A 13,168-nucleotide genomic window follows, 5' to 3' on the forward strand; every position below is an offset into this window, starting at 1 on the left:
AAAAAAAAGAAAGCTTTCCTAAACACTACATATGAATTTGGCACAAAACATTATAAACATTTCAAGTCTCTAAGCATCTGTATTGATTATATCAATCCATCAATATTTACTGAAAACTGACCACATGCAAAAAAGCACTGTGCTGCACACTGAGGGTTAGTTATAAAAGGCCCTATCCCCTGTACTTTAGGCAGGCAAGGGGAATGTGGGGGATAAGACAACCCTCTAAAACGGCTTCAGGAAAAGCGAGGATTCTTTCTCAACCACTGAGTAACTGCTTATTATCCAAAGTATCAGGCGATACCAAGCATCGTGTGCTAAATGCCAAATGGTAGAAGTGCAGGAAATAAGAGTTAGGAGGATAGAAATTCTTTTTAGCTCCAGTGACAGAATTACAAGGATGGGTAGGAAGGTGACGGGGGTAAAGAAGGTGCCCAACTGCGTGGCAACTTGCCTCTCCAGCCTCACCTTCTGCCGCGCCTCATACCCACAAGGCACCCCGCACTGCGGCCATCCCGAACTCTGCGTTTCTCTGAGTACACCATTTCCCCCCATGCCTCTAGGCCCGTGCGCACACTAATCCCTCTATCTGGTATACCCATCACTCATCTGTGTACCTGGTCAATCCCTAATATCCTCTAAGACTTGGCCTGTGTATCACTCCTTGTCACCTTCTGTGAGTGCCCTGAGTCTAAGTCAGATGCCCCTGGTTTGTGCAGACCGGCTGCATCCTTGCACATTATTCCCACTGCTCCCATATTCTGTTATTCATATTGGAATTACTGCCACAATGAGATGTCCTGCCTACCCCTTAGACTGCAAGGCAGGAAACACATTCTCCGATGGCAGGGAATCTTTCTGTTTATCTCTGTGCCACAGCATCCAGCACCCTGCCTCATGGAGAATAATAGTAATAAGCTATCTTTTAAGGAGATGCACACGTGAATAAATGAAAGTAACAAAAGACAAGGCAATGCATGCCTGAGGAATTAATTGTGCTGGGGGGAAACGGTTCATTTGGGACAGCAGAAGGTAAAGGTGGATAGGCAGGATTTAACCAATTTATAGGAGGCCTTTAACCCAGGGGTAATGAACTCGGGCTAGTGAAGAGCAAGAAAAGATTCATGAGCATTTGAGAAGGAGAGAAGGGAGATAAGAGGAAAGTGATATTTTAGGAAGATTAAGCCTTTGTGAGAGATTGTATGGGTTTGAATGGGGAGAGACTAAAGGCAAAAGGTTATTTTTAATGGGAGGGAATGAACAATAGGTTATAATTAGACAGACCTGGGTTCAAATCCCACCTCAACCACCTGTAACTTTGGGCAAGTTATTTAGTCTTTTTTGAGCTTGGCTTCCCCAATCTGTAAGGAGATAATAACATTTACCTTAAAGAGTAGTTATAAGAATTTAATGATATATAAAGTGCTTGGAACCATGCGGTATTCGGTTTAGAATAAGACCTAGCATTCTCCAGGAGAGAATTTTTCTTATGGGCAACAAGTACAGATTCATTATCTACCCAGAAGGGTAGGTCAGGGCAATAAACACAGCAGCAGCTCTTGGAACAGCTTCCCCAGGACAGAGACACAGCTTCCTAAGGTGTATGTGGGAGAGAGAAAAACCCTTAACTTGCTGCATTAGGGAGACTTAAAAAAAAGTCTCCCTAATCTTCGATCTACCTACACAGGATTAGGTTAGCTAAAACCTTTAAAATATGAGGCAAAGAATTGGTGCCTTTCAATGACTGGCTGCTTTCAACGTTCTCAGTTTCCTCATTGATAAAATATGGGTAATAAATGAGTTAATACGGGTAAGTGCGTAGACCAGCACTTGGCACACAGTTAATGCTATGTAAATAAATGTTGGCTGCTCAGAGTAGTAGTAGGAGCCACAGCAGCAGTAGTCACGTTCCAGATTTAATTGTGTCAATGCATATTTCAAATTCACACAGGCATTAGTTCTACGCTATTTCCATTTCTTATTTCTTAGCGTTACCTGTATTTCTGATGCAGTAAGGCCACTTTTTGAGTTGCTTCTTCCAACACTTTTTCATCTTGTAACCACCCCTGAAGAAAACATAGCACAGTAAATACGTAAACAAATCACCCAAATTTTTTAGGAAGAATCACTGCTACTGACTCTTACCAACTCCTGTCACTATCAGGCAAAACTAGGGCTAGTATTAATATGAGGTTGCTTCGCTTCAGTAGGTAGTCATGATTTTTCTAAGCAATTGAGTGGCTTCTGCTCAGGAGCCAAAACACTTGCTCTGCCTTCTCAATTCATCCCTGAGAAAGTTCATCTGAGTTACTTCAGCTGGGTCACGTCCATCAGCTAGTTCGGAACCCAGCACAATTCCCTGGCTGGCTGTGTAGACACTCAGAAGAAAAGCACGCCATTCCCTTCATTGTTCCAGTGCACAGTTTTCCTGTCCATTCCATCAGTAGTGACTTTAAAAAGAGGAAGGCAGTGTCTTTTTGTCATCTGCTTTTTCAATCGTTGACAACAAGCCAAATTCGCCTCAATAACTTTGTGAGGTTTCGAGCCTTCCGTGAAAAGCAAAATCTCTGCTTGGTTCCCCAGAAACTGGAAATGAATCCCTCTCTTTAGATTCACATCCAAACACAAAACAAATTTCTCTGGCTGCAGCCCAGTGCCTACAGCCCCTTCAGTTTCTGTGGGTTTACAAGGACCAAGAAGAGTACAACAGAAAAAGCATTTACTCTCGAGTTGTTTGTATAAGAGGGAATTGATGTTTTAAAACTATTCCTGTGTAGGAAGTCTACCATGTGAACTTCATTTTGGGGAATATTAAGGGTATGGAAATAAACTGTTAAAGAAAAGTCCAATGTCAAAAGAAGTCTTACCACAGGAAACAAGGCAAATTTCTGAAGAAAGTCCTGGGATTCATACTGATCAAAGTCACCAAAATCAGCTATACAAAATGACAAATGTTCACATGTCAATTATGTTGTACTTGTGTAGCAAAACACGCACAATTATTTTCAATTTGCAGTATATGGATGGCAAGCTTATGATTCAGAAGTCAAATTTGCCTTACAGTCATAAAATATATATTTAAAAAATATCTTTTTAAAAATATTAGGTAGATTCATGTGTCTTGACTTGGAAAAATGCCTATTAATAAAGTGAAAAAACAAGTTACAAAATTAGAACTAAGATGATCTCATTTTTATAATTAAAAAAAACAAACAAAACTACCCAGGAATCATGTATGCTTACTTATGCATAAAAAATTTCAGGAAGACACCAAGCTATTCATAGTAGTGATTATCTCTAGGGAATGGAATTAGATCATTTAAATATGTTACAGCAAGATGTATTTGTTTAGAAAATTTTAGTTGTTAAAAAAAATTGATAGTTCAGCAAAAAGCTTATGAAAAACTAACTCTTAAAGCCAAAGATGACACTTAAGATTCAAAGTACCTTGAAAAGGAATGTGGCTCCATGTGTATCAGACATTTGTTTGTCTAGAAATGATAAATGTCTCCACGCCTGCTAATATCTAAAGGAATTTTATTAATGATTCTTCTGATTAAATTTCAATTCCCACGATTAAATGCCAGTTATCATTTGAATTAACGCCCCTCAGACGTCTTCTCGAAGTATATACATTCATATAAATACATATAGATTAGACATGTAAAAAATGGCATAATTAAACAATTCAAAAATACTTGTGAAATGCAAAATTTTATCTATTATGACTAATTTTATCTATTATGACTATATGATTCTCTATAATCCGGGATAATTGTTTAAGAAACCAAACAAATGACATAAGCCTAAAGTACGAGTGATCATAACTTCATCAAACCTCATCGGTTGGCTGATCTTTCTTCTAAAATATTAGCTGGCAACAGATTAATTCCTTGAATTAGAGGATAAAAAGCATGTTAAGTGCTCTGTGTGTGTGTATTTTTTTCTCTATTTTTGGTCTGTTTCTCTGTTGACATATGTTAACAGAGACATATCCTTAATCTTCTAGAAGTCTCATATCATTGAAGTAATCCAAATTCATTTTTCCCACAAAGAAGCCCTTAAATAACAATATTTCACTAATATATAAACATTACTATAGAAAGTCACTTTAAGAATCCTTTGCTGTTTTCGTTATAATACATTTTAATCTGCTAGATCTATTACATTATCAATTGTCATTATTTACCTTGAACGGCCAAGCCTGCTAGCTGAATTGCTTGTTCTAATGTACAAGGAATGTTCCCTTCCAAGATATCTTTCTTCAGCTGCAGATAATACTGATACCTAAAAAAAAATAATAAAATAAATAAAAAAGTCAATATCAATATTATTTCCAATTGAGATAATGCATTTTACCATAATTTGGTCAAGGAGCATCAACCAGCCAGATAGCACCTTTATTACCCAAGATGGTTTCGAAGGACTAAGAATGTCTTTCACTGTATCTATACCTGCACACACATGCACACGCGCGCACACACACAGAGTAATCGATTTATTGAGTCGCTTACCCATAACTGTAGTTATTTCAAAGCTACAAACATGTAGAAGACAACTGGTCTTATGCCCTGTAAGGCAGTCCCTACATATTGTTCTTGTTAGTTGGAAAAATAGAGAATCAATGGCCAATCTTTACTTTAAAAATTCTGACTAGTAACTTGGTAACATAAGACTTTGCTTACTCTGGTGGCAGTTCCCTAGCCCTGGAAATTAAAGCCAGAGGAAAATGGTTTCTGAGATTTCTCACCAGGCTTATAATGAAATATTTTTGAATGAAGTCTCAAAAAGAATAGCTTCTAAGTTGTTTCCTTAATATTCTTGTAATGTGAGTTTACTTCATTTTACACTTTCAATATACCGGGCACTCATTACAGCACAAGCTTTAGGCAAGCAGACCCAGGTTAAATTCCAGCCCTCCAACTTAGCATTTTGCATGAATCTGGACAAGTCATAATCTATGAGTTTAAACTATCACCGGTAAAATGAGGGTACTATCATCTCTTCACAAGGCTAAGCACATTCAAGGAATATATTCAAAGCTCTTAGCACAATACCAGAACATGGCTGGCACTCAATAAACCATAGCTGTTATCATTATTATCAGCAATCATCTACTTACTTTAAGCCAGTCACCAGTATTTCATCTGTTATTACTTCTCCATTTTGGTATAAAGCTATACAGTGAAGATTTATTCTGCCTTCCTTTTATTTATTTACTTAACAGATAATTACTAGTTCCTACTATGCACCAAACATTGTTCTAGATGCTGGGGATATGGTGTGAAATGAAGATCCACCAACTCTCGGCTAATAAAGTCCAGAGAGCCATCTTGAATCCAGAATCTCTTCTAGACTTGGTGTCTACAAAGTACAACCCAGTTACAGTTTATATTTGAATTCCCCTGAGAGTCTACCCCTTTAATCATTTCCTATGTGCCCTTACCTCGCCCTCTTTTATTTTAGCTAGCTTTGAGGTCTCTATTCTTTGTTACCAAAGAACCTCATCAAAACACCATCCATTCGGATGAGTATTTAGAGCCACTTATGCCTTTCCATCTGTTAGTAGCAGAACCCAACAATTTCTCTCGATCAGTAGACAGAATGCTGACTGCTCTGGGATCTTGTCAAAGAGAAAAACGAAACTTTCTATTAGGCAGCTTCTTTCAAAAGCTTAGTTGAAGAAGATTGTATTTTGAAAAGCTCAGGAAGTTACCAGGAAAACACATCTGAGAACTGGTATGCTTCTTTTTATCAGCTAATGAATGATGGGACTCATAATATTCCTTCTTTTGCCTTGACTGCCATGAAGCTCAAAGCTAAAATGCAGCCACAGCCACAGTCATTAACATCCTTCTTGTTATCCTCTTAAACACTTTCGCCACCTTTTACTCATGAGCTGGAGACTAAGGTATATGCTCAAATCCAGAGGTGGCTGAGCGGGAGTTTGAATCCAGGTCTGACTGACCCCAAAGCTCACATTCTTACATGCCTCAAATCTCTATTTAGGATTTTTCTCATATTCTCATCATATTTTGAAAGTATTTTTATACTAGAGTCCACAGTAAATGGTTAAGAGCAAGGACTCAGGAGCCAGCCTGGCTAGTTTAAATCTCAGTTCTACTGCATACTAGCAGTGTGACCTTGGGCAAGGTAATTAGCCTTTCTGTGTCTTGGTTTCCTCATCTAAAAAATGGAGGCAATAATAGTACTTACTTCCTAAGATTTGTTGTGAGGATTAAACGAATTAATAAGTATAAAGTGCTTTGGATAGTGCTTCACTTCACAGAAAGAAACAAAAGCGGTTGCTTTTATTATTATCTTTCATTGTATTGTCCCTAAAATCCTTTAATGGAAGCGAGCAGGAGATATACTTTTTTTTAGTATATATTGTAGGAAAAGACCAAGAAATTTCACTTCAAAGGTATTATCACATTGCATTAACAGACATTTTCGGCTACAGTTTTAATGTTGATGGGGTCGAGGATGGTTTACAAATATGTTCAATATTTATTACCAAAAGAACAAATAATTTTAAAAACTGCCATAATAAAATATAACATGCAAATCTGAATTCAAAACTGTTTGTAAATCAAGGAATAAAAGTAACTGCACATCTTAATTCTAAAGCAAGCATTCCATAAACTTGCATAAAATCCAAACATGCTGATTAAAAATAATAAAAATTTTAATCTAAAACTTTATCAATTTATTTGAAACAGATAATACAGAGAATAAGTACAACGAACCCCCATATCCTTATCATGCAGCCTCACCAATCATCAACTTTATGCCCGCCATGTTTCCTCTATTCTCTCCCCTCCCCCACCCTGTTTCACAGCAAATCCCAGCTATATCATAGTACTTATTACAAACACTTCAGTACATATCCCTAAAAGGTAAGCTTAAACACACACGCACGCACGCACACACTTTTATCATACTCGACAAAATGAATGATAATACTTTAATACTATCCAATACCCAATCTGTGTACAATTTTTGCGACTGCCTCAAAAATGTATTTTTATAGTTTTAAAAAAAAAAAAATCAGGCTAGGATCCAAACAAGGTGAACAGATTACATTTGATTGATATTTCTAAATTTCTCTTAATTTTAAAAAAGATGTCTCCTCTTTATTTTCATGTTACTTGTAGATAAAATGAAGTGATTTGTCATGTAGAATTATCTACATTCTAGAGTCATCTGATTGTACTCTCATGGGGTCATTTGACATATTCATATAGCGTCCAATTTTTCCTGTCAACTAACTTAGAACGAGAGCAGTGCTATCCAACAGAACTACAGTGGTAAAAATGGTGTCTATCTGTGCTGTCCAATACAGAAGCTATTAGTCATTTTGGCTCTTGAGTCCTTAAAATGTGCCTAATGTGACTGAGGAATTGAGAAAAGCCTTTTAATGAAATATGACTTAGCTGAGGGTAGAACCACTTTTATCCTACTGCCTGGTCTATGAATGTGATAGCGAGACCTTCTCCAGGATTCTCTGACTATGAAGTTACCTAATGAACAGAAAGAACATGCTGAGTATGGCAGAACGATAAGAGAGAAAGAGCATGGGTCCTTGAAGACTTTGTGGAGCTATCCTTTAAGCTTTGCATTGGCTGACCTCTGGATCTTTTTTTATAGGAGAAATCAAAGATATTCAGGGTATTGTTGTTGTTATACACAGCCATCGTTAATCCCTACTGATATGACTTATCCATCAGATTCTCCTACACCTAGTCAATGTGCAATCCTCCTGGTGGACTCCACCAGGGCTATTGTCTCGGCCCTTCCTACAGCTAATGCCTTTGTTCAGCTCTGCACTCAACACTAATGCCTAGACTGTGGCATACGCATTCCTGACTCATCTGCCTATAGTCTTGCCACTTCTAATCTGCCTTCTATGACAGGCGATCTTTGTAAAATGCAAATTTCATTATTCCATTCCATTAAAATTCAGAAATATCTTTCCTCACTGTACTATGACTTTACGACTAGGACATTCCTACTTTTAAGATCTCCTCTCCCCTTTCTAGGTAGTGTCTAAAGTTCTCTGAAAACATCAGTCGCATACACTATCCCCTCACTTACACAAGCTAGTCCCTCTAATTAGAAAAGTCCTTTTAAAGTCAGTTGAAAAGTCAACTTCTTTACCTTCCCTGCTCATGTTCCCCACACCCCACCCCTAGGAATCCAGTACTTTAATTAAAGCATTTATTATCATAATATACCATAATTGCTTATTTACATAGACTGTCAGTTCTACCAGACCATGAGCAACTCCTCCAAGGTAAGATTAAAGCATATTCACTTGTGTATTTATCTCCCACAGCAACCAACATCGTTCTTACATCACACCGTATTCTCTCTTCGATGAATGTTTGAATAAATGAGTCAGAGTGATCAGTTGATTTTTTCCTCCTGGTTTCTACTTCTCTTGTCAATATTTATATCTCAAGTCTGTCTTACAGTCAGTGCATATTTATCTCTACTACCTGATTCTCATTTCTTTGGTTTTCCATCTTCATCCAATAATTAACTGGCAAACTCAGTACTTAAAAAGAACATTCCACAGGTTCTTACTATCTGCAGGGCACTGGGTTAGACATTGTGCAAAAGGTGAAAGTTCAGAAAACATGGGCTTAAAATCTAAGAAAATGATAAGATATGTACACAACTATAATGAAAAGCTATGACAACTGTCATCACAAGTACAAGCAAATTCTAGGACAGTGTGGAGAAGGCAAAGCTCATTCCAGCCTACTGGCCACCGAAGCTTCATGGAGGAGGTGCCCTTTGAACTAAAATTCATCAGATGGATAGGATTCCAGTATATAAATAGAAAAGAAAGCTCTCGGTCCAGGAAATAAAGATAAAAAGGCATGGGGCATGTTCAGGGCTCCAGAAGTAATGTTAAATAGGGTTAAAAAGATAAGGTAGTGGGAAATTTCAGAGAACTTTGAAAGGCAGGCTCAAGAAGCCAAATTTTATTCTTTGTTTTTTGTTTTGTTTCGTTTGTCTTCAAGAAAAAAAAAAAACCCGTTTTCTTCATATGATCTTGCCTTTCTTCCTTTGTCCCCTTTCAAATGCAGACTCTTATTAGCCAGACTCTTCTGATCTTAAACACCTCACCACCTCTCCTTCTCCCCGCGACCTGTAACCCCTCCCTCCTACCTCCGGAATATAACTACTGGAGTCAGAGAACTAGAAGAATCCTGCTGTACAGTCCCTTGAAGAATGAACACAGATTCTGTGACTAATTTCTTCCTAATCTCTCTCACTTCATTTTTAGAAAGATCAGAAACAAATCAACAGAAACGTTAAAGGTGACATCACTACATGAAGAGTTCACAGCCAGGGTAAAAACATTTTTCCCCTTAATCATCCCTTTGTGCCTAGGGAACCCATAACTCATGCAACATGCAATAAAACACTCTGACATAATACCACATACCAGAACCTCCATGTAATACTGTGGCTAAAAATGCGGGACGGAAGGGCAAAGTTTAGTCTTATCTCCTGACTTCAACCTCAGTTTCACTTTTTAATCTCACTGGATTATTTCCTAAAAACAAACCGCAGGGTATTTCTCACCTGGTAATCTCCTGCTGTAGCTGTGAAACTGAAGGCACATAAAACACCACTCCGAAATAGATGGTAGGTTCCAGTGCATACTTGTCCAGCTGCTTCTTCAGAGGTTTTTCCAAATCTATCCACCGGCGCTGATTTTGCTTGTTGTAGTACCAGAGGCTGAAGTAGGTGATCTGGAAGGAAGGAAAACCACTGAAGGAGGCAGAAAAGTACAAAAGGGTTTCTACATTTAATTGCTCTAATCCATGACCCGAGACAGCAGTCTCCTATTGCTTCATTTCTCAGAAAGGGACAATAGCAAAACCTGTAGGAAAAAAAAGAGGCAAGACCTAGCTATATCTAGATATTCATATTCAGGAAGAAGAAGCAAAAAGTCAATTACTCTTACAGACTAGTTCTTAAACTCTACACACACACACACACACACACACACATACACACACACACAAATGCCTTCATGGCTCAGACATCAGAAATAGTAGGTGCTATGAAATTTTACGTACAGTTTTTAACAAAAACCATATGCTGAAAAATGTTTAGTTTTTAAATTACTGAAATGTTAAATTTATTAAAATTAATATTTTATAATAAACATAATTGAGGTTCTACTTAATAGAATTCTGATTAGTGTTAATCCAACCTTTCACTACTCTCGAATTTGACTTCTATAAATAAGTTAGTTCATGTAAATATCATAAATTCTAGTAATACTAATGTAATTGCAAAACTGCAACTCTTCTTTGTCCCAAAATGTTCATTAGATACAAATTTAAAGCAACCAAAATGCAATAGAGGTAAATTCTCACACGCTCACACACATGAGAAAAGCTATACTTAAAGCAGCAAAATAACCTAAATATATTACTCAGAGGTTTTTAAAAAATGCCCAGACATTAGCATTTAGCTTTCCATTTGCTGTGTAATAAAACTGCTCAGGTAAATCGATACTAGCCCTGGACTTGGTCAACCTGAAAGGATATTAACACACTTCAGAGTTGAAATGACAGCCTCAGGACACTGCTAATATTTACTTTGAAATCAATTTACAGTCAAGGTAATTGGAAAAATCTCTGTTTTATTCTAGACTCTAGAGCAACACTATCAAACATAACTTTCTATGATGATGAAAATGTCCTATATCTACACTGTCCAGTAGAGCAGCCACTAGCCACATGTGGCTATGAGCTCTCAGAATGTGGCTAGTGCAGCTGAGGAACTGAATTTTTAATGTTATTTAATTTTAATTGACTGAAAATAGATGCAAGCATCTAGTAGCTACTGTACTGGATAATGTGGCTTTAGAGCAACAATAAAACAAGAAATAATAATACTCAGGCTCATTCTTTAGCCCGAATTTTTAATTTACAGGGGAAAAGAGTAATTATACAAACATTTCCTCAATCTTCATTTCATCTTACAATTTTTTAGAAGAACTATATCTATTAAGCAAATAAATCTGACAAAAGTGAGGAATGTGTCCATTTTCCCTTTATATCCAAATAGCTAGAATAGTGTGGAAATTCAGTAAATTTTGTGGAAATTCAGTAAATTTTGCTTCTTAGTTACCACCAAGCCATCACATATGAATGGAATATTTTGAACACTTACTATGTACCAGGTTCTGTTCCAAGAACTTCAGCAATTTCATAGACAAAATCATCACCACTACCTTATGAAATAGATATCGTGTATGTTTGTTAAGCTCTAAAGCCAACCTTTCTCCAAGCATTGTCCCTGGACCACCTCTATCAGAATTATCCGAAGAGCTTCTTGAACCCTACGGTCCAATTCTCATGCCCTCTAAAGGTTGAAAACCACTGCACTACACTATGCAGGAGATAGTTGTGTGAACCTAACCTTGAAAAGCTGCATGGAAATCAAATTTTTGAAAATCCAAACACATTTCAATATAGCGGAAAGTCTGAGTTCTATTGTTAATTATTCTCTGAAGTTATGATTATGTTTATAAATGAACTTCATGTATAGAATATGTATTGAAGTTATGGAAAATAGGTACTATTTCTTCTTTGTTTTGAACCGTAACTTACAGAAAAGAAAAATCTGGTTTAATAGAAAGAACACAGTGTCTAAAGTCCTGGGTTTAATTTCTAATGCTGGCACTGGCTGGCTGTGAGGTGGAAAAGTCAATCAGCCCAAAGCAGTTTTCTCAAGTGTAAAATAAGGCAACACCTCCCTCACAGCTCCATCAGGAGGGCTGAATGCAAAAACTTTTAAGAGTACATTTTGCCACTAGAAAACCATTACTACATTTTTAAAAGAGTAGTCTTACCCACTCTCCTAAACACCAATAAAATCAATTACCGACACCTCCGAAAGAAAAACTATTCTAATTCCCTACCTTTTATTCGGATTGATTACAACAAATACATTTTTATTAACTGTATTTATGATTTGTGTTCCATCTTAGAACTGGACCGAGTGTACCATGTTTGGTGTATAACACATACCACTGCTATGCACTTAGTTCTACAAATATTTATTTTTTGCCATAAATGCAGAAGGCTTGGCATCTTTTAAGATCTATAACTGTTTTGGTCATAACAGTATGTCGCTTTTAACCAAAATTAAAAGGTCTTAAAAATACTCTGTATACATAACTTTTCAAAAATTTAAATAGAATTATAAACTATATGATTATTATATAATTTGTGGTTGTACCTTTTGTGAACTGATCATGATACAATTATAGAAAAATACCTGAATAATCTGTTAGCGTTCTAGAAAAGGTATATTCTAAAAGAAATAAACTCTTAAAGTGTGCGAAGTTTATTTATTTTAGCAATGCATTTATTAGTCATGCCACATGTGGATATAAATCAGCTAGGAAGAGAAATACATTTTTGAAATTGCATAATTAGTTTTCTACAAATTATATACCTTATAAAGAAGTAGTAAGGCCTTTAATTTTGCAAACAGCTGAAGAAATAGATTTAGCAAATTATTTGTTGATTAGCTCTTTTAGATGTAGGAGCCCAAGATTTTGGACATTTGAACATTAACCTGTTTTATACTTCAGTGAAGTTATTTTCTTTGGTACCTGCCCCTGTGTTCAAGTTCTATGTTAAGAAGTAGTCAAAGCTAGCCAAAGTCAAGTTTCTATTTTGTTAAATACTGTCAAGGAGGTATTATAGTTCTAAAATTGCTGCTAGAAATGTTTACATACATGTGGGTACTAAAATCTCATTACAATCCTTGTATTTTAGGACGTAGTTCTATAGTGTAGCAGTTGGCACGTCTGCTTTACATGCAGAAGGTCCTGAGTTCACACCCCAGTGGAGCCACGGTCCATGGTCTACGGCCATGCCACCCTTAACAAGCCTGATATCTGATCTCGGAAGCTAAGGAGGGTTGGGCCCGGTTAGTACTTGGATGGGAAATCACCTAGGAAGACCAGGAAGACCAGGTGCTGTAGGCATAAATAACAACAACAAAAAAATAATCCTTGGATTTAGTGCTTTTTTAGAATTTCTACACATATAAAATCAAATAATAACATCCGATTCCATGAGATTTTATAACTATTATATGGTTTGTTTCTAAGATGGGTAGA

The 13,168-nt window shown here is 36.7% G+C and overlaps 1 protein-coding gene across 2 annotated transcripts in view; it reads right to left on the minus strand.

The window, feature by feature from the left end:
* PTPN21 (protein tyrosine phosphatase, non-receptor type 21) overlaps positions 1–13,168 on the minus strand; it is a 60,168-nt gene that overhangs the window by 28,506 nt on the left and 18,494 nt on the right. Inside the window, exons 2-5 of one of the 2 annotated variants that reach the window (XM_011357123.2) lie at positions 9,601–9,770; positions 4,190–4,287; positions 2,868–2,935; positions 1,996–2,066 (exon numbers count right to left, since the gene is read on the minus strand). In XM_011357123.2, coding sequence (XP_011355425.1) covers positions 1,996–2,066; positions 2,868–2,935; positions 4,190–4,287; positions 9,601–9,770 — 407 coding nt within the window. Of the gene's footprint in view, positions 1–1,995; positions 2,067–2,867; positions 2,936–3,447; positions 3,527–4,189; positions 4,288–9,600; positions 9,771–13,168 lie in introns of those variants that run through there. The other variant, XM_023528840.1, reaches the window with a different exon arrangement.

Source organism: Pteropus vampyrus, unplaced genomic scaffold, assembly GCF_000151845.1.
Source record: "Pteropus vampyrus isolate Shadow unplaced genomic scaffold, Pvam_2.0 Scaffold32, whole genome shotgun sequence".
In the NCBI taxonomy this organism is placed as follows: domain Eukaryota; kingdom Metazoa; phylum Chordata; class Mammalia; order Chiroptera; family Pteropodidae; genus Pteropus; species Pteropus vampyrus.